The sequence below is a fragment of the Oreochromis niloticus genome, linkage group LG9, assembly GCF_001858045.2.
Source record: "Oreochromis niloticus isolate F11D_XX linkage group LG9, O_niloticus_UMD_NMBU, whole genome shotgun sequence".
Taxonomy (NCBI): Eukaryota; Metazoa; Chordata; class Actinopteri; order Cichliformes; family Cichlidae; genus Oreochromis; species Oreochromis niloticus.
Window position 1 is genome coordinate 2,357,447 of NC_031974.2, and position 22,453 is coordinate 2,379,899.

The following is a 22,453-nucleotide window of genomic DNA, read 5'->3' on the forward strand; positions in this document are numbered from 1 at the left end:
CCTCTGGTCTTGGTATCGTCTTGGTCTTGGTTTAGGCGGTCTTGACTACAAGTCTAATATTTTATCACCAATACATTAATAAATTATAATGACAAAAACAGGACTTACTGAGGCATATAAGCAGTGCTGAAGTTTTTTCTTTTGTAAAAAAACCCCCAGAACAAAACACGTCCTGTGAATAGTAAGCCATGGTGTTTTACACTCAGTGTATTCAATTCAGTTCAATTTAATTTACATTTAATTTATATTTTGCAAGGCTGAATTGCAACAACAGCTGCCTCAAAGTGCTTAATATTGTAAATTAAAGACCCTACAATGTCACAGAGAAGCCCAAACAATCATATGACACCCCTATGAGCATGTACTTTGACAACAGTGGAGAAGAAAAACTCCCTTGTAACAGGAAGCAGCAGCCATCTGCCATCACCAGTTAGTGGTAAGGGGAAGGAGACAAAACAAAGACATGTTGTGGAAGAAAGCCAGAGATTGATAATAATAAGATTGATTTAATGCAGAAAGATGTAGAGTGAAAAGGGATGAGAGAACGAGAAATGCTGTGTGTGTGTGCATTCTCATACTTACCTTCATGCACTAAAGGTATTTTAGCACCTCCTAGTGGTTATTTTGGAGACTGTGGATAGTTGAACTTTTCATAGCTTAAATGACATTTATTTCTATTTCTTGTTTATAATCAGATGTGTAGGGTAATCCAGGGTCGCCCCCTGGCATAAACTGTTTTATGTAGTTGTTTAGGGCCACAACAACTGGTGTGGCGAGGAGCACGTGACTTTCTGTGTTGCTTGTTGCACACACTGTGATTGTACACTGTAAAAAAATATGTAAAAATAAAGTACAATCTAATGTGTAAATGTGAAGGAATTTTTGATTATTGATTTGATATACACTAATATACAGCAAAGAAAACTCAGAAGTACCATAATTCCCAGACTACAGAGCGCACCTGATTAAAAGCCGCATGCTCTAATTTCCGAAAGAAAATCAATTTTGTACTTGTACAGGCCGCACCGGATTTTAAGCCGTATGCATTTCACTCGTAATATGAGATATTTACACAGAAATATTACACGTGAGGATTTTTAACGTTTAATTTAATCCGTAAGGTAACATAAACATGGTAACATAAACGTTATGGTAACATACAAAAATATATACTGCAAATGCTTTTTTTCCTCGAACAGCGCCTGTAACACGGCTACCTCTAAGTATACGTACGTATCGGTAACACACAAATTACGTTGCTTATGTTTTTTTTACGGAACAGTGCACAAACAACATTACAACGTCTCTTAACAACCGGTAAAAATATATACCGTATATATACTACTTATCAATTTTATTGGTCTACTGTTACCAGGCAAAATGTTTTTGGCCGCATGACAAATAAAATGCATTAGCCACACGTCAGTATAAGCCGCAGTGTTCACAGTGTGGGAAAAAAGTAGCGGCTTATGACCCGAAAACTACGGTACATTTTATCGTCAGTCTGTCTCTGAACCTGTTACACAAAACCTGCAGGTGTGTCAGCTGTCAAGGAAACAAAAAAAAAAAATGCTTTGAAGAAGATTTAACATTTATCTTTTACCCTTTGCAGTGACAACAGTAACCACAAAATATGGATTCATTTTCATCAGGTAAGCAAAATAATCTGCTCTGTATATAAGGATTTCCTATAACAGTGTTCACATGTCCCAACGTATATAAACATTAAGCTGCTGATATACTCTTTGGGACAGATTTAACAGCAGCTGTCATTTTTGCTTCAGGTCCTGATTTGAGGATTGTGTTGATTGGAAAATGCGGTGTGGGTAAGAGCGCTGCTGGAAACAACATCCTATGACAGAAATATTTCAAATCTTTTCCCAGTTCATGCTTAGTGACTGAACGCTGTGAAAAAGGTGTGACTCAGTGGGGCAACAGAGTAGTTAGTGTGGTAGACAAACCGGGAATCCTGGACACTGGAAAATCAAATGAATTCATCAAAAAAGAGATTGTGAAATGTGTTGAATTGTAATGTCTGGGTCCTCATGTGTTCCTGCTGGTTATCCAAGTCGGTCCATTGACCAAAGAAGAAAAAAACTCTGTGGAAGCCCTGCAGAAGCTGTTTGGCCCACAGGCAAACCGCTACATGATTGTGCTGTTCAGCCGTGGTAGAGATCTTGGAGACATGACCATGCAGCAGTATGTACATGAAGCCAGCCTGGGGCTTCGCAGAATCATTCAAAGCTGTGGAAACAGGTTTCACGTCTTTGAAAACAGCAGCCATGACAGAAAACAGGTGGAGAAGCTGATCAAGAAGATTGATGACATGGTGGGATGTAATGGGGGAACATGTTACACAAACACCATGTACAGAGACTGGGAGACAGCACAGAGAAGTGGAGTTAAAGTAGATGAAGATTCACAGAGACACTATTGCAACGTATCAGACATTTTCATCCCATTCTTTAGAAAGATTAAATTACTGTGATAAAACAAAATCAATCTAGTCTGAACAGAACAGCTTCTGTACCCAAACGTAAAACATGAAATACATTAGAAAACTCTGAGACAGACTTAGAGAGTAGATATATGTGTGCTATCCATTTTCTTTGGTTTATTGTTGAGTTTCTCAGTTTGTCTTTGAGTGCTCATAAAAAATAATTTGAAGCTAAAAAATAATCTTAACAAAAGCTTTGGATCTGGTACAAATGTATTTCTTATCTCTGTTGCATCTGCTTTAAATATTAATCATGGTGACTTATTATGTCTGCACTGGATTGTGGGCTATTTGAAATACTTTATTTTTTATGGCAAACGTGGTAGATGAAAAAAAAGTTTTCTTTTCATCAGAAAAGAGAATATGCAGTAAAAATTATCTATGAACAGATTTGAAGAGTTAACTTGATTGTCAAATTAATGTAGATAGTATACAGGTCTACAACTTACGTATGAAATACAACTGCTAATAATTACTTACCAAGGCTATCCTTGGAAGCCTTGGTGTTCCTTCGGAAAGGTGGGGAAGGGATGTCTGGACTTCCCTTTTTAGGCTGCTCCCCCCGTGACCCGGCCCAGGAGGCATAATATTTTACGCTAGTTGACAAGTCGTCAACATGTTACACTTCTGTACCCAACACATCCCTAAATGACGACACTGGAAAAACGAGGAAAAATGGGAACCGTTTGGAATCAATACACACATGTTCCTTCATTTTCCTCAAATCGCTTTGAAAAACATTATTTAACATCATTAAAGTGCTGGTTAAGGTAATGATAAGGTTATGGTTAGGGCTGGAATACATGGCTGGAACGTGTTTTACTGGGGACCATCATTCTACTGTATTTCACCCATTTCACCCGGCGCATACCATAAGAACGCTGAAGGTCGCCTATCGCGTTCCTCATGTATTTTAATAACTCTCTGGCATTTTAAATCTAATGCCTCACATTTTCAATAAATAGTAAGAAATGTAACTTTATCTTTTTGATGTCCTAATAATAAATAAATAGAGTATTATATTTTCTTGGGTGTCTCGGGCCCTGTTCTCTGTTCATGTCGGCTGCTTGTTGTCTTTGGTTCTCTATGAACTGTGCCTCCTTCCCTCCTGCTGAGGTGGGGATGCAGCTGTTGCTGAGTCCTTGGTACTCTTGGGGGCTGAGCATAGCCCAGATCTCCAGGGGCTGTTTGCTGGCCCGTGGCTCCTTTTCATATTTTTCTGTTCCAGGTGCTGTGTGGGTTTTTCTTCCATGGTTATTTTATTTATTTATTTATTTATTGCAGCAATTGGCAATCCTTTGCACTTTTCTATTTCTGTTCTATATTTATTAACACAGTTTAACACAGTTTGGATTAAGGGTGAGCTCCCAAGTACTTGGAAGGAGGCTGTTATTGTGCCAATAAGAAAACCCGGGAAGGATCCATCTGAACCAGATAGCTACAGACCAATCGCTTTTACATCAAATGTGTGCAAGTTAATGGAACGTATGATAATGGCAAGACTGTCCTTTGAGCTGGAAAGAAAAGGGGCTTTAGCCAATTACCAAAGTGGTTTCAGGACAGTTCGGAACACGACTGATGCTATTATTAGACTTGAGAATGTTGTCAGGAAAGCGCAGGCCAATAAAGAGTCTGTTTTGGCAGTGTTTTTTGACATAGAAAAGGCATATGATATGTTGTGGAGGGATGGGCTTTTAATCAAGTTAAGTTGGGTATTGGTGGCAGGACATTCAATTGGATCCAAGACTTTTTATCTGGTAGGAAGATCCAAGTGCGAAGTGGGTCTACAATTTCTAGTCAGTGCACAGTTGAGAATGGAACGCCACAGGGCAGTGCGATTAGTCCCCTGCTTTTTGTTATAATGATCAATGATGTTTTTTCTGATGTTCCTGAGGGTATTGGGAGGTCTTTGTTCGCTGATGATGGTGTGTTATGGAAAAAAGGAAGAAATATTGAGCACCTAGTGGGCAAGGTTCAGGAGGCTGTAAATATGGTGGTTGAGTGGGGATTTGACTGGGGATTCAGGTTTTTGGTGGAAAAAACAAAAATGATGTTCTTTACCAAACGAACAGTGAGTGAGACTTTGACATTGAAACTGTATGACAAGGTAATTGGGAAAGTGAACTCTTTTTAGTACTTAGGTGCTGTGTTTGATTCAAGACTGACATGGAGGGAGCATATTGACCGGATTGAAACCAAATGCAAAAAAGTTGTTAATGTTATGAGGTGTGTAGCTGGGAGGGGTTGGGGTGCGAGCTCTTCTGCTTTGAAAAGACTTTACCAGGCATTAATTAGATCTGTCTTCGATTATGGGTGTGTGGCATATGGTTCAGCAGCTCCTTCTGTGTTGGGACATTTGGATGTTTACAATCGGAAGCCCTTAGAGTGTGCTGTGGAGCTTTTAAAACGTCTCCAGTCAGTGCCCTACAGGTGGAGATGGGAAAAATGCCCTAGGAGGAAGCAAGTATCTGTGAATTTCTGGGTTCATCTTGGTGGTCATGGTGACGCACATCCCACAAAGGAGGTACTTTTGGAATGCTGGCAGTATGGAAGAAGTCAGAAGAATCATTTTGGAAAGGTGAGGAATCAGTGGGCTAAGGAGTGTCATGTGTATGAACTTAAAATATGTCCTGCAGTTGTGTTCCCTGTGGTTCCTCCATGGTTATTGGAGACCCCTCCTGTGGACTGGTACTTGCTGGATCTGAAGAGAAAATTGAAAGGAAGAGTCGATCTTGTTTCAGCATTTCATTTTCACAGCTCGAATGAATACCCTGAGTGTATTCATGTGTTCATGGATGGTGCTGAAAGTTCAGATACTGGAATTACAGGGTTTGGAATAGCAGTTCTGTCAAAAAATATTGAAATAAACAGACGCACTTCGGATGGACTGGCCGTGTACACGGTTGAAATGGTAGCAATTTTGGTAGCACTGAAATGGGTAGAGTGTTCAAAAATCAGGCAGGTGGTAGTATGTTCTGACTCAGCAGCTGTTCTTTAAAGTCTACAATCATTTTGTTCAAAGACAAGGCAGGATATGCTGTATACTATTCTGGAGACTATAAGCAGAATAAGGTGTTGTGGTGGCAATATTCACTTTCTTTGGGTGCCAGCTCATGTAGGAATCAGTGGAAATGAAAAGGTGGATAGGTTGGCAAAAGGAGCATTGACTAAACATAGGACTGAGATGGAAATTAAAAGCAGCGGATCTGAAGCAAAAGGTATTGTTTGGAGGCAGGTTGTTCAGGAGTGGCAGGAGCGGTGGGATTCAGGGAGTAAGGGCAGGCAATTGTATCATCTTAAGAAGGAGGTGGCAGAGAGTGTGTTGTATAGGGGTAATAGGAGAGAAGAGGTGGTCATTACCAGGCTTAGACTGGGACATTGTGCATTAAATAAAACACTACAGATGATAGGAGAACATGAGACGGGGCTTTGTGGAGTGTGCCAGGAGGAGGAGGAGACGGTAGAGCATGTAATACTGCGGTGCGAGGGTTATGATGTGGAGAGGAAAGTTCTGCAGCATAGATTGAAGGAGTGGGGAATCAGGGAATTTAATCTGAAGAGTGTGCTGGAGGGTAGTAGGGCACAGGTGAGGGAACTGGTGGGGTTTCTGAAGGATGTAGGTGTTTATGAAAGAGTGTAGGTCTTTTTTTTTGTTTTTTGTATTGTTTTTTTGATAGAGATTGTAAGCTCACTGTCTGACCCATACTCCGGAAAAGTAGGAGGCGGTAATGCTCCTTTACGTTGGTTGCCAACTGCCGTTAAACACAAAGAAGAAGAAGACTAGCGGAGAGAGGCTCCAGACATGAAGAGGAACACAAGGAGGCCAGGTGAAAAAGAGGGCTCTGCTGCCTGATCTTGGGGGTGCGACGTGTCATCTGGAGACAGACCGGTCAGCGTGACGTGGCGGCCCAGTCCCGACAGTAGTGATGGTGAGACGAAGCCTCGTGATGAACTGAAGCTTTCCAACACACTGCTCGACTCATGGTTCGAAGCAGTAGCGGTTTTTGATACGGGCGACACGGGCGGTTGCCCGGGGCGGCATCATGGTGGGGGGCGGCATCACGGGCATCGGCAAAAACAAAACAAAACAAAAAATTGCTCGTACTCATGCTGCCCCGACATCAGCCAGCGCATATTGGGAATGGCATAGGCACCGATCGGTTTTCTATCGCCCGTTTCCTGGGAGTAAGGGCGCCCTCCGTTTGCGAGGTGCGCCTGCTGCTTGCAGCACAGGGAGGAGAGGGCGGGGCGGCGGGGGATTCTCTGGCTGGCCAGAGCAGCATCTAATAACCAACTCGCAAAATAAAACAAAATGAAAACAAAACAACAAACACGAAAACACCAGACATCATGATACAGACTTATAATTTGCACCGATGTTTTTTCGAAATTCTATACACGAAAAGTGAGCGCGAGAGCCCTCGGTGCGCCTGCGCGCTGCTGAAGTCAAAGTAAACTTTATTGTCATCTCCGCTACATGCAGTCCAGTATATAGAGAGACGAGACGACGAGGCTCCAGTTACAGCAGTGCAAGTAAACAAACAATAAATATAAGAAGAGTAAGAAAATAAATATACATTTTAGGACCAGCGGTAAACAGGCTAGGACCGCCACTGGTTCGAACCATTGTGATGATTCATTTGTTCTACTGCGCCATCAAGTGGACGATTCAAGTGATTGTAATGATGTGATGTATAAACCTCTAAACTGAATAAATAAATTGTTTTCATGGTTATTTATCCCAAATATTGTCTCAGTATGTCTGATACAAAAGAGAAAGTGGAAACTATCAGGACAGAGTTTTGGTATGATTGTGTAACTGTTAGGGCTGTGTGTCGTCACTGATTTCTAGAATCGATTTGATTCGAATCGGGGAAATTTTGCCTCAGACAGTCAGAAATATTATAATTCAGAATTAGTACATTTCCATATTTTTATATCTATAAAAAGAAAGCTGACACTCGCGAGACTTTATCAAAGGTGTGAGCATCACATCAGATGCCTTTGTGTCAAAGTAACTGAGGAGAAAACACAGAAAAACAATTTTATAAAAATATTCTGCAGTAGATTAAAAACGAAAGAAAACCATTAATCAACACATTAACATTACCTGATGCTGCTGAAGTGAAGCAGAGCAAAGTTACAGAGGGTTTATTAGAGACACGGCTAAGCCTTTTGCAATTTTGCATAATTTTAAAAAGTTTAAATTTGCTCAGTATTGAACATCAGAAATGACACTTTCGTTTCGGAAGTAAGTAAAAGGAAAAAACAGCGGCCGACAGCGCTGTAAACAACGGTAGACTTGTGCGTAACAAGCAAGCGAATAATGCAGAAAACAGATTCTTAGATGGGAAACTGTTCTTGAAGCACAGAGAGAGAGAGAGAGAGAGCTGTGCATGAAGTGTGATTTTTATCGTGGTGGAAGCAAAACAGTAAAAGTCAGAGTGAATTCATGACGATGTTTATGTGAAGTGTAGTTTGGATCTTCTTTTGCTGCTGGTTCAGTCAATATTGTTTGGAGAGATCAAACTAACAGCTTTAGAATCAGCGCAAAAACGACGTGAACACAAAGCGCGGACCCGCCGACACATCAGAATCAGCGAGCTGTCAGCTTTCAGCCCCGACCGTGTCCGTGCCGTCAGGTGAGAAAGTCACATCTCACTGATTCTGATCCGTCGGAGGCTCCGCGCTTTGTGTTTACATCTATGTGCAGAATCCGTGTACCTGCTCTCATTTACTGTTTTAGCTGTTTGGTGGTTGTTCAAATTTTGTGAGGTTTCACCTGAGATTCTGGCGTTTCGGGCAAAATACATTTATTTAAAAAAATCAATTCAGGATTTTAATGAATCAATATCACGTTATCCAAGCCAGAATCGATTTTAATCGATAATCAAAACCCACCCCTAGTAACTGTGTAATCGCTTATGTACATCTGGATAATGACACAAACTAGTGTGTGGCGCTTCACTTTTTAAAAAACTAAAAGACAGAAATCAGATTATAGTCGTTCGAGGCCTCGCGGGCAGTCCGTACCATGTGACTGATTCAGGAACTGGCTCGCCGGTTCGCGCCAGATTTGAATTAAAATGGGCAGCAAAACACAGCTGATTTCCCCATTACACTGTGTTGTTGAACTGGATTACGTACGTGCTACGTAGTTAATTGAGCATTTCTTCTTCGATGGAACCAGCAAGGAAGAGATTTTTTTAATCTCATCTATTCTAATGAAGTATGCACACAGTAATAAATATCACGAATGATTAGTACCATAATATAAATAAACAACACACTGCAAACGTAATCAAAGCGAGCCTCGATACGCGCTTCACAAAAACTCCCCGAGATTACCCGACACAGGTATCGAAGCTTCGACACACAGGACACATCACTACCCGACAGCAGGAACAGTGACAGTAGGCGAAAACGCATGTGATTGGCTGCATTTGTGAGTAGTGTCTCCACTGGGTCTCCAGGGCCGCTTCCGGGACGATTGTTTTGGCCCCTATTTGCTTATTTACAGGACGCTGACGCGAGGGGAGCCATATCGCATGACGGACTCGGGTGCAGAATGCGAGCTGTCTAGGACGAGGGTGGCGTGTACCCCGCTCTGGAGAAGGAATTTCTGGCCTGTTCGTGGACCCATAATGAAGATTCATCTGGGGTTGTGGGACAATTGCATCAGGGGATTTTAGTGCATGTAGAAAATTTTATTTTTTACGAGATTTAGAATTGTTTTATCTAGTCTCAGTGGAAATTTTACGATATGGAGAACATTTTATTGTATAATACTTTCCCCCCCTTTTTTTTCTTTTTAAGTATTTGGGTTGTTTTACTTCTAGTGTCTGCCTCGGGGAATAAACTGTTGCTGATCAGACTTGTGTAAGGGGCTACTAGCCCAGCTATGTAGGGGTGAAGAGGCACACAGGCTGCCCTGAACGACTAAAGGGTGGTGGGATCTGAGTCCGTAACCCCCCTTAGTACAGTTGACCCTGATACTTACTTCTGTAAGAATGATTTTTGCTATCTGGCTGCTACAGGCACAGAAGAAGGGCTCCGGGGCCCAAACATGCGAAACAAACAGTGCCTGGTGCGCTGAATATTAACACAGCCTCGCTTACCTCCGTTTTTTCTGTACCTAACCAGACAACTCGGGTGCCCCTACTCCAAGGCAACCTGGGTTGGACAGAAGCATATAACAACGACTTTTTAAACAACGTGGCCCCTTTTATTCGTTCGGATGGCCCTCATGAACCAAAACTGATCATCAATTCTAACAGGGCCCTGGAGAGCAAAGGGCGACAGTAAGGAAACTCCCCAAGACCAAAGAAATAAAAGAAATAAAATAAAATAAATCACACAGGCTGTTGTGACACAATGTTGAGAGTTCTCGATCCCTCCCAAACCACACTAGCCACAGGAAAAGGGCGCAAAGACCACAATACAGTAGAACAATTAAGGTTAACACAGAAATTCTCTTATCTAGAATGGTTAACACAGCTTCATCACATTACTTGCAATGTCCAAACAAACAAAAAAATAGTTCCAGTCTTTACAGTAAAGTCCGATCCAGTGAATTGTCCCTGGTATGTGAAACCAATAAACAGTTCTAGGTGTCGCTGTCGTGAACCAGAGTTTCAGTCCGTTAGGCTGCCCAAAAATTCCACAGCCGGAGCAGAATATCCAGTCTCGGGTTCACACAAAAACAAAAAAAAAACACAGAAACTGTACCTTTGCCTCCCGAGAAACGGGGCGTGAAGAACCAAGGGGTTAGAAAAGAGCGATGCTCTCACATACAGCCAGCTGGAGCAGGGAGAACAACCGGAACGTCGTCTGAGTGGCAGGGTAGTCCAAACATCGCCGACTCCTGAGGTCCTAAACTTCGGGTCCGCGGAACGTATCGGAGCTTCGGCAGTCCACGGGCAATGCGAAGCGAAGCGAAGCCATCCAACTCCCCTCCCGGAAACACGCTAGCCCTTTGCCAGGCAGTCGGCCGTGCTGCCTCACTTTCTATCCGTTTTCTACAGTCAAACTCTGCCTATAGCGATGGAAAACGGAGGTGAGTTAAAAGGGAAGGGCAGCTAGCCTTAGCTCTTACTTAGCTCCCCTGCTCACGCTAACTCCGTCGTCACTACACCCCAGCGCCGCGCCCAGAAGTCCGCTGCAACCGGAGTCGGATTCCGCTCACGGAGGGAAGCTCCGCACAAACTCACGGCGACCCCGTCAGTTGCCCCACCAACCTCCCGGTAACTCTTCGCTCGGGTTCGCTCTGACCGCGGGGCTTTCCTGGTGTCTCTCGCTGTAAAGCCACGCGCGCGATAGGTACCACACACCCGCTCGCTCCCGACAGCGCACCTCCCCGTTTTTTCACGCCCACGGGCTCTCCTAAATACGTCCTTTCCTCTTGGCTTATTCAGACAGGCCACTAAAGGCCCTCACACTTGCTTTATCTTTGTGCCCTTGGTATCCGACTCGCTCGCTCCCCCGTTGTATCTAAAAAACCATCCTCCTTAGTAAGACATTCTGGCGTGACAGCTTTAGTGTCTAACTACACTGATCTTTGCACTTAACTTTAAGCTAGCACATAAAACCACGTAATAAAATCTACAAATGCATCTCAAAGCTGTTATATCAGCACCCGTTTTACACCACGTTAAGGTCTTCGGGTGCTTATTAACACTTGCTGACAGATGAATGAGAACAAACATAAACAAATAAACCCCAGGACAAATAATGTGAATGAATAATAATAATAATAATAATAATAACTAGAAAGCGAAAATTTCAGAAGAAATTTTATGTGTGCCTATGCCGCTGCTATTCAGTGTAGTTTGCCATTCATATAGCTACAGAGAGCAAAACTCAGAAGAGCACCCATTCTCCACCATGAACTATGGTAAAAACAAACACCGCTCACGCTTCACAGATAACAGCTTACAGTTTTGTGTAAAGATGAAGTTACTTCGTACAGCGCCGATTTGCAGACACTGTGCACACAGGTTCATGAGCAGAAGTCCCATTGTACCACGGCAGATCCGACAATGTTTGCATGAACACGCTTTGAAGCATTACGTTATGGACCACTTTTCACACATGGTTGGTGTACCCAAACAGCCGGCTGTAGCTTTTCAACTCACAGCCCGACACACACCCAAAAACAGCCAAGAGAGCACAGACTACGCCCGAGAGGCGTGATTGCAGGTGCCGCTCAGGTGGGTCCACCTCCCCTGCAGCGGCACTGCAGACCACGCCCCGCCACACACATCAAACACGTAAAATAAATATTTATGCACTTTTGCATTCACTTTTTGTTTTTTGTTATTTTTACACAGTGTTCTGAATGATGAACAATGGTCTACAGCCAATCTTGTGTATTATTATACAAACTTTGGTTGTAAGATTCAGATAACTATTTAATAAAAGCTAAATATTTTATATGAGAGTAAGAAAGAAAAGTATATCTTTATGTCCACCTTTCTCTGTTAATGCCCTACCTGGCCCCCTGGCAAAAGCTTTGCTAGATCCGCCCCTGCACAGTTACCAGCTGTCAGCTACACAGAAAAAAGGAGCTTGGTGTATATTTGTCTGTCAGAAACAGTTCATAACTTCCCTTCAACTCATTCATGTCACCTAAGGGTAAACCTGTTTCTCCATCACCAGTTCAGCTCTGATGATTCAGTAAGGACATCTCCTGATTTCATCTTCATGCTCCAGCAAACATCAGCTGATACTAGAAATTAAAATCAAAAGAATTCTAACAATAGCTGATCAAGCTTAAACGTGCTGCTGTTGTTTAGCGCGATAAACAAACAAGAGAGAAAAGCCGATCATTGATCAGTTTCATGACTGAAGTTTCAACAGGCGAGAGAATGACAGGGGAGGCTGTCATAAAGTTCAACATCGGTAACATCGGTAACTTAGCGCGCACACAGCTGTATACAAACTCCGTAGTGCTAGCTAGCACGCAGTACGAGTTATTGTAAGTGATTGAAAAAGTCAGCACAACGAAAATAAACTACACCTAAACTCGGTTTATATCTGACCCAAATAGAGTGCAGGTCATAACTTCTTACCTGAAATTCAGTTCACCTCACGCTCCTGCCTTCGCTTTCCCTGATCCACGATTGACCTCCGCGTTAGCAAACACCGGACGATCAGCGGTAGCCTCACCGCCTTGTATGTCTCGTTCGCGGCATGTCCTTTCTGTCACACACCGGTGGATAGCTGCCCTCTGTTGTAGCTCCACCACCAAACAACTCAGTTATTTTTTCCACATCGACCAGCATCATCGGCCCATATAAACGAAAAATAAGTCCAGCTAAGACACAGACCCTTGCCGAGCGATCAGGCGATTAAACAAATTTTAGCCACCTCACTATCAGCCATGCCTGGGTGGTTTTTCACGAAGGGGCGCTAGCTAGCTAAGCTAGCGGCGCTAGCTAGCTAGCCGGCTATCAGCAACACTTAAGAGAATTGTCGCTAATATGGGATGTCTTGATAAAACGAGCAGATATTTGAAGTTTACACACCTACATTCTCGCCTGAAAATATCTTAAAAGTGTATTTTGTGACCTAGAAACACGAATAAAAGACATATAAAACGAAGTGGTGTCCGCCATTGTTTAACTCGGCAGAGGGGTGCTATGAATTATGGGATATGGAGTTTTGTAACAAGCATACAGATTTTCAGCCGTCCTACTCCCGGTATACCACTAGAGAGAGCCAACCCACCACAAATAAAGTCTGTTTCTATGGAAATTGGCCTAAATTTGCACTAAAATCTAAATATTTCAAAAACTATAAAAGTCATAAACACCAAAAGTGTATACCATACTAGTCCAGCTGCAGCCGCACAAAATGATCTAACATATGTAACCCTATTTTCAAAACTGTTTGGCAGAGAAGCGCGGGAAAATTTTCACTAAAATATTAATATTTAAAAAACTATAATAGTTATAAACACCAAAAGTCATAGCACACCATTCCTGATCCAGCCGCACAAAATGAGGTAACATATATGAAGCTTGTCTCAAAACTGCGGGGCGAGTTTCGCTGCAAAATTTCAGGCGGAAACTGAAGAATAATAACTAGAAAGCGAAAATTTCAGAAGAAATTTTATGTGTGCCTATGCCGCTGCTAATCACTGTAGTTTGCCATTCATACGGCTACAGAGAGCAAAACTCAGAAGAGCAGCCATTCTCCACCATGAACTATGGTAAAAACAAACACCGCTCACGCTTCACAGATGACAGCTTACAGTTTTGGGTAAAGATGAAGTTACTTTGTACAGCGCCGATTTGCAGACGCTGTGCACACAGGTTCATGAGCAGAAGTCCCATTGTACCACGGCAGACCCGACAATGTTTGCATGAACACACTTTGAAGCATTACATTATAGACCACTTTTCACACATGCATTCACTTTTTGTTTTTTGTTAGTTTTACACAGTGTTCTGAATTATGAACAATGGTCTACAGCCAATCCTGTGTATTATTATACAAACTTTGGTTGTGAGATTCAGATAACTATTTAATAAAAGCTAAATATTTTATATGAGAGTAAGAAAGAAAGTATATCTTTGTGTCCACCTTTCTCTGTTAATGCCCTAGCTCCCCCCCCCCCCAAAAAGCTTTGCTAGATCCGCCCCTGCACAGTTACCAGCTGTCAGCTACACAAAAAGGAGCTTGGTCTTTGTCTCTCAGAAACAACTCATAACTTCCCTTCAACTCATTCATGTCACCTAAAGTGTAAACCTGTTTCTCCATCACCTGTTCAGCTCTGATGATTCAGTAAGGACATCTCCTGATTTCATCTTCATGCTCCAGCAAACATCAGCTGATACTAGAAATTAAAATCAAAAGAATTCTAACAACAGCTGATCAAGCTTAAACGTGCTGCTGTTGTTTAGCGCGATAAATAAGAGCGAACAGCCGATCATTGATCAGTTTCATGATTGACGTTTCAACACGCGAGAGAATGACAGGGGAGGCTTCGTAACGACAGAATAAATCATAATGTTTTCTCTGAATGTGGGACGATTCCGTTTGTACGGCACGGCAACTCTATGAACTAACCCTAATGAATAAAATAAAGTCCAACGTCAGTAACTTAGTGCGCACACAGCTGTATATAAACTCCCGTGGCATTACGATTGTAAAAGGTCAACGAAAATAAATTACACCTAAACTCGGTTTATATCTGACCCAAATAGAGAGCGACCGGGTGCTGACACGAGTTTCACCCGCCTCAATATAAGCCAAGCCTGGGTGCTTTTTCACGAAGGGTTGCTAGCGGCGCGAGCTAACTATGCTAGCGGCGCTAGCTAGCTAGCCGGCTATCAGCAACACATAAGAGAACTGCTGCTAAATAAACTACACCTAAACTCGGTTTATATCTGACCCAAATAGAGAGCGACCGGGTGCTGACACGAGTTTCACCCGCTTCAATATAAGCCAAGACTGGGTGCTTTTTCACGAAGGGTTGCTAGCGGCGCGAGCTAACTATGCTAGCGGCGCTAGCTAGCTAGCCGGCTATCAGCAACACATAAGAGAACTGCTGCTAAATAAACTACACCTAAACTCTGTTTATATCTGACCCAAATAGAGTGCAGTTCATAACTTCTTACCTGAAATTCAGTTCACCTCACGCTCCTGCCTTCGCTTTCCCTGATCCATGATTGACCACCGCGTTAGCAATCGCCTGCCCGGCCTCATATGTCTCGTTGGCGGCATGTCCTTTCTGTCACACACCGGTGGGTAGCTGCCCTCTGTTGTAGCTCCACCACCAAACAACTCAGTTATTTTTTCCACATCCAGCTGTAACTCCGATTCTATGCGAGCATTTGCGAGAGACCGGGGAGGTGAAAGGAGAGAGAGAGAGTCCCCTCGCTATCCATTTGCAGCCAAGTGCGGCAGCTAGCTAGGTAGCCGGCTAGCTGTCAGGCAGGACCGACGTAGTCAGATAAACTCGGTTTATATCTGACCCAAATAGAGTGCAGGTCATAACTTCTTACCTGAAATTCAGTTCACCTCACGCTCCGACCGGCAGCCGCCTGCTTCTCCTGCCTTCGGTTTCCCTGATCCACGATCTACCACCGGTCGATCGGCGGTCGCCTCGCCGCCTCGTTCCCCGCATGTTCTTTCTGACACACACCGGTGGATAGCTGCCCTCGGTTGTAGCTCCGCGTCAGCGACTACCAAACAACTCAGTTATTTTTTCCACATCGACCAGCATCTGGACAATCCACCGCCTTTCACTGTTTGTACCGTTACTAAAAAAAACCCCTCATCGGCTCATAAAAACGAAAAATAAGTCCAGCTATGACCCTGAGTCAAAAAGACAGCCAGCTCGGGTTAGCTAGCTACCTGTCTAGCTCTTTGCAGGCACCGAAAACATCAGAGCTAATATGGGATGTCTTGGTAACACGAGCAGATATTTGAAGTTTACATCTGGCCAATCCACCACCTTTCACTGTTTATACCGTTACTAAAATGAATAAATAAATAAATCATCGGTCCATATGAAGGAAAAATAAGTCCAGCTGTGACCACGAGACACTGCGAAGGACCGGGGGTGAAACCATAGTAAGCCGCCCTCACTGTCATCCAGGCCGGCTGTAGCTTGTTAGCAAAGCCGCGCTAGCTAGCTAGCCAGCTAGCCTCAGGCAGAAACGACATCGTCAGAACAGTGTCGCTAATATGGGATGTTTTGACAAAACGAGCAGATATTTGAAGTTTACACAACTACATTCTCGCCTGAAAATATCTTAAAAGTTTATTTTGTGACCTAGAAACAGTATTAAGAGGAAATAAAAACTAAGTGATGGCCGCCATTGTTTGACTCGGCAGAGGCCTGCTATGAATTGTGGGATATTGAGTTTTCCACCAAGCATTACCGTAACTTTTGAATGATTTGCGCAACCTTAAAAATTCCAATGGCTCCTGAAAGCAGCGACGCTGTGCGCACCGTTGAAATTGTCATCATTACGGTAATCCAAATAAGGGTAGACAGGCTGTACCACTCCCGGCATACCACTAGAGAGAGCCAACACACCACAAATGAAGTTTGAAATTTGTTTCAATGGGACCAAAAGATGGAGCCAACACACCACAAATGAAGTCTGTTTATTTGGCGCCAAAAGATGAATTGGCCTAAATTTGCACTAAAATATTAATATTTAAAAAACTATAAAAGTCATGAACACCAAAAGTCATGACATAATAGTCCAGCTCCAGCCGCACAAAATGATCTAACATATGTAACCCTAAAGTCAAAACTGTTCGGCAGAGGAGCGCGGGAAAATTTTCACTAAAATATTAATATTTAAAAAACTATAAAATTCATAAAGACCAAAAGTCATAGCACACCATTCCAGATCCAGCCGCACAAAATGAGGTAACATATATGAAGCTTGTCTCAAAACTGCGGGGCGAGATTCGCTGCAAAATTTCAGGCGGAAACTGGAGAATAATAATAATAATAATAACTAGAAAGGGAAAATTTCAGAAGAAATTTTATGTGTGCCTATGCCGCTGCTATTCAGTGTAGTTTGCCATTCATATAGCTACAGAGAGCAAAACTCAGAAGAGCACCCATTCTCCACCATGAACTATGGTAAAAACAAACACCGCTCACGCTTCACAGATAACAGCTTACAGTTTTGTGTAAAGATGAAGTTACTTCGTACAGCGCCGATTTGCAGACGCTGTGCACACAGGTTCATGAGCAGAAGTCCCATTGTACCACGGCAGATCCGACAATGTTTGCATGAACACGCTTTGAAGCATTACGTTATGGACCACTTTTCACACATGGTTGGTGTACCCAAACAGCCGGCTGTAGCTTTTCAACTCACAGCCCGACACACACCCAAAAACAGCCGAGAGAGCACAGACTACGCCTGAGAGGCGTGATTGCAGGTGCCGCTCAGGTGGGTCCACCTCCCCTGCAGCGGCACTGCAGACCACGCCCCGCCACACACATCAAACACGTAAAATAAATATTTATGCACTTTTGCATTCACTTTTTGTTTTTTGTTATTTTTACACAGTGTTCTGAATGATGAACAATGGTCTACAGCCAATCTTGTGTATTATTATACAAACTTTGGTTGTAAGATTCAGATAACTATTTAATAAAAGCTAAATATTTTATATGAGAGTAAGAAAGAAAAGTATATCTTTATGTCCACCTTTCTCTGTTAATGCCCTACCTGGCCCCCTGGCAAAAGCTTTGCTAGATCCGCCCCTGCACAGTTACCAGCTCTCAGCTACACAAAAAAAGGAGCTTGGTGTATATTTGTCTGTCAGAAACAGTTCATAACTTCCCTTCAACTCATTCATGTCACTAGTGCTGTGCGATATGACGATATATATCGTGTGGACGATAGAAAAGTGTCTATCGTGCCATTTGTCTTCTATCGTTTCTATCGTTTGTAATTTTAAAAATTTATACATAAAAAATAAAATTAAATAGCCTGGGCGCAAATATATTAATGTTGTTTTGTCACTATTCATACTCTAACTTTATGCAAGAGAAAATGAAGTATAAAAAATGATATTTTTCGGAGAAGAAATATCCACAAAGAAACTCCGTCTTGTGGTTTTGCGACATGGTGCTGCTTTACGTGCACCCGGATTTGCGACATCCTCAAAACTCTAAACGATGGACACGCGACAGGTTGCAGTTTCATGCCCGGACATGCAACAGGCAGAGACAGCTACACAGCCAGCCCAAGAAGAAGCATTTTTACCGAAAAGAGGGGGTACATCTGTGATTTGGTTACATTTTGGGTTCAACAGCACTGACACGGAGCAGAAGACGCCCATTTGCAAGCTATGCTATAAAACTATTCCCGCGCCCGATGGCAACACAACAAATCTCTTCTATCACCTACAGAAGGCCCACGAAAAAGAATACTCAAGAATCCAGAAAATCCGAGCTAAACCAAGCTGTGGAACGACGGGAGCAATTTTAGAAAAGAAAAACTATAGCCAGCCGAAGATACAGCAGTCTTTCGCACAAGGGACGCCGTATGAGAAAACGTCCCAGCGCCATAAACAAATCACAGAAGCCATCTCGCGTTACATTTGTAAGGGCATGGCCCCTGTTTACGTAGTTGAGAAGGACAGCTTTCGTGACCTCGTCAAAGTCCTTGATCCGAGGTACGTCATGCCCGGTCGTAAGCACTTCAGTAAAGTTGAATTGCCACGCTTATATGACGCATGCCGGGCCAAAGTAGAGAAGGATGTTTGCAGTGTCATGCATTATGCCTTGACTACTGACCTATGGACGAGCAGAGATACGCAGCCCTACATGAGCGTAACCATCCATTTCATCAACAAAGACTGGACCCTCTGCGCTCGCTGTTTACAGACTGCGTACTTTCCAGAAGACCACACTGGAGGCATGTTAGCCCAAGGTATGAGTCCACCATTGCTACATATTTAACCGTGCATAAAGTACATTATGTGCATATATAAGTGCATGTAGTACTAATATATATATATATATATATATATATATATATATATATATATATATATATATATATATTTATTGTGTGTGTGTGTGTATGTATATGTATATCTGTGTGTGTGTGTGAGTGTGTATGTATATATATGTATGTACACACACACACTAGTTTTACCAACATATATGATATGCATGTTAGTAAAACAAATATTTTCAGATGCTGTTCTGGCTGTAGTAATTCTGAGTCACTCCTAATTAAGAATTAATGTGTCTAGGTCTGAGAGATACACTGGAGTCATGGGGATTGCAAGAATGCCACCTTGTCTGTGTCACCACGGATAACGCCACTAACAACATCTCTGCAATGGAACTGAACCAGTGGGAACGGCTACAATGCTTTGGTCACCGCCTACAGCTAGCCATTGGTTAGTGTAAAACAATCTAAAAATGGCTTAGTGTATTATTGTGTTGAGACTAGTATAGTAGCAACAAAAATATTAGTAAATCTAAATTAGATCAGCCCATGTACAAAACATTATTGAACAAGTTTTATTTATATATATATATTTTTTTTGCCTGTCACAGTAAAGAATGAATTGTGATACTAGCTGCTCACAGTATCTAATTATTAAATCAATTCATAAGTAATTGAAGTGATACATTATGATAAAAAATAAAGTTGCTGTCAAAATATGTTATAACATACTTTTTTGTTTTATTTCAACAGAGAATGCTCTAAAAGCTCTTACACCAGTATCTACAAAACAGGCTGTGGAACGAGCAGTTGGAGTGTGTAAAAAGGTGGTGAGTACTTTCTCCAAGTCATGGAAGAAAAAACGTGAATTGGCCAAGGTGCAAGCAGTGCTGGGCTTGCCTCTTCATCAGCTCATCACTGAAAGCCCTACAAGATGGGGCTCGCGGCAGATGATGATAGAGAGGTTCCTGGAGCAGGAGAAAGCTCTTTCACAGGTTCTCCTTGCAGACAAGAAGGTGAGACATAGCCACTGGACATTGTACATTGATTCTTTTCATTTTGGATTCTGATTATGTTTGCAGCCTAGATTCACCACCTCATGAAAGTAACCTTTTTTTCCCCCTTTCTTTTTTGCTATTTGACTTAGACAAGGCATCTGGTGCCAAGCTGGCAAGATGTGGCATTGCTAGAGTCCTTGAACAACGCACTGGGTCCACTGTTCGAGTTTACTGACGCTTTGTCAGGGGAGAGTTACGTCAGCGTATCTTTTCTGAAGCCAGTTCTGCACCTCTTCAACAATGAAATCCTCAGTCAGAAGGATGGAGACACAGAGCTCACAAAAGCAGTCAAAGACGGTATCCTCAAGTACCTCAATGAAAAGTATGATGACCATGCCACCAACAACCTCCTAGACATGGCAACACTTCTTGACCCACGGTTTAAGACAGCCTACATCAAGGAAGAGAGGGTGGAGTTCATAAAGATGAGAGCTGCAGCAGAGCTGGTGGACATGGTAGGAGCAATAGCACCAGAAAGTGCACAAACAGCAGCAGCCTCCAGTTCACCCCCAGCTGCTGACGATGATCCAGAGCTTCCCCGTCCCACAAAGAAAAAGAAAAGTTTAGGTAGCTACTTCAAAAAGGCAGGTCAATCCACCACCCACTCCCAACCCAGTAGAGCATCCATTGAACTGGAGCTCTCTATGTATCTTCAGACACCTGGACCTGACTCAGAGACTGACCCACTGGAGTGGTGGAAGCAGCATGAGACAAGCTTTCCACTGTTGGCCAGGCTGGCCAGAAAGTACTTGTGCATTCCTGCTACTAGTTCTTCATCTGAAAGGGCTTTCAGTGCGAGTGGGAACATCATCACATGTAAGAGGTCATGTCTTAAGCCAAACACAGTTGACCAACTAGTCTTCCTTGCACTCAACCTGTAAATTCAACAGTAACATATCTACTTCTGCAAAGTAGCCATTTTCTGTTTGCACTTTAATTTATGGTTAATGCCTTAAACAGAGTTCTGTTCAACCGTGATGCTTACTTTTGTCACTTTATATTGGTTTGCAAACTTTGCAGTACAAGGTTACAGATTTCAGAAAGTTAAGAAATAATTTGTTAATTTTTTATAGCTGAACTTTTGTGCAAATCTGAGTTTTCTTCTCAGAAACTTGAAACTGTTGTGCACTTTAAGTTTATTTTGACAATTCATTTTAAATGTACGTTTTGGAAAAAAAATGTGAAGGCCACAGCTGTTTTCATTTGATACATTTATATTAAAATGTATGTTTCTCAATTGTGACAGTTCCGTTAAATGTCTCTTCAAAATAAAGTTGAGGAAAAAAAGTGAGGAATGAAATTTTTCACACTTTTCAGAGAATAACTGGAAACATTGTGGTATATCGTGATATATATCGTTATCATGATATAAAATGATTCATATCGTGATAAATATTTTTTCCATATCGCCCAGCACTACATGTCACCTAAGGGTAAACCTGTTTCTCCATCACCAGTTCAGCTCTGATGATTCACTAAGGACATCTCCTGATTTCATCTTCATGCTCCAGCAAACATCAGCTGATACTAGAAATTAAAATCAAAAGAATTCTAACAACAGCTGATCAAGCTTAAACGTGCTGCTGTTGTTTAGCGCGATAAACAAACAAGAGAGAAAAGCCGATCATTGATCAGTTTCATGACTGAAGTTTCAACAGGCGAGAGAATGACAGGGGAGGCTGTCATAAAGTTCAACATCGGTAACATCGGTAACTTAGCGCGCACACAGCTGTATACAAACTCCGTCGTGCTAGCTAGCACGCAGTACGAGTTATTGTAAGTGATTGAAAAAGTCAGCACAACGAAAATAAACTACACCTAAACTCGGTTTATATCTGACCCAAATAGAGTGCAGGTCATAACTTCTTACCTGAAATTCAGTTCACCTCACGCTCCTGCCTTCGCTTTCCCTGATCCACGATTGATCTCCGCGTTAGCAAACACCGGACGATCGGCGGTAGCCTCACCGCCTTGTATGTCTCGTTCGCGGCATGTCCTTTCTGTCACACACCGGTGGATAGCTGCCCTCTGTTGTAGCTCCACCGCCAAACAACTCAGTTATTTTTTCCACATCGACCAGCATCATCGGCCCATATAAACGAAAAATAAGTCCAGCTAAGACACAGACCCTTGCCGAGCGATCGGGCGATTAAACAAATTTTAGCCACCTCACTATCAGCCAAGCCTGGGTGGTTTTTCACGAAGGGTCGCTAGCCGAGCTAGCTAGCTAAGCTAGCGGCGCTAGCTAGCTAGCCAGCCGGCTATCAGCAACACGTAAGAGAACTGTTGCTAAATAAACTACACCTAAACTCGGTTTATATCTGACCCAAATAGAGTGCAGGTCATAACTTCTTACCTGAAATTCAGTTCACCTCACGCTCCTGCCTTCGCTTTCCCTGATCCACGATTGACCTCCGCGTTAGCAAACACCGGACGATCGGCGGTAGCCTCAC

At 42.6% G+C, this 22,453-nt stretch overlaps 1 protein-coding gene and 1 pseudogene across 1 annotated transcript; both read left to right on the forward strand.

The window, feature by feature from the left end:
- Nucleotides 1-359: 359 nt before the first annotated feature.
- On the forward strand, nt 360-2,488 carry LOC100700432 (GTPase IMAP family member 7-like; annotated as a pseudogene).
- A 15,398-nt stretch (nt 2,489-17,886) lies between these two features.
- On the forward strand, nt 17,887-21,375 carry LOC109199635 (zinc finger BED domain-containing protein 1). The gene is made up of 4 exons (XM_019354964.2): nt 17,887-18,915; nt 19,244-19,393; nt 19,696-19,958; nt 20,090-21,375. The coding sequence occupies exons 1-4, from the start codon at nt 18,159-18,161 to the stop codon at nt 20,879-20,881; spliced, it is 1,962 nt and encodes a 653-aa protein (XP_019210509.1). The 5' UTR covers nt 17,887-18,158; the 3' UTR covers nt 20,882-21,375.
- Nucleotides 21,376-22,453: the final 1,078 nt, after the last annotated feature.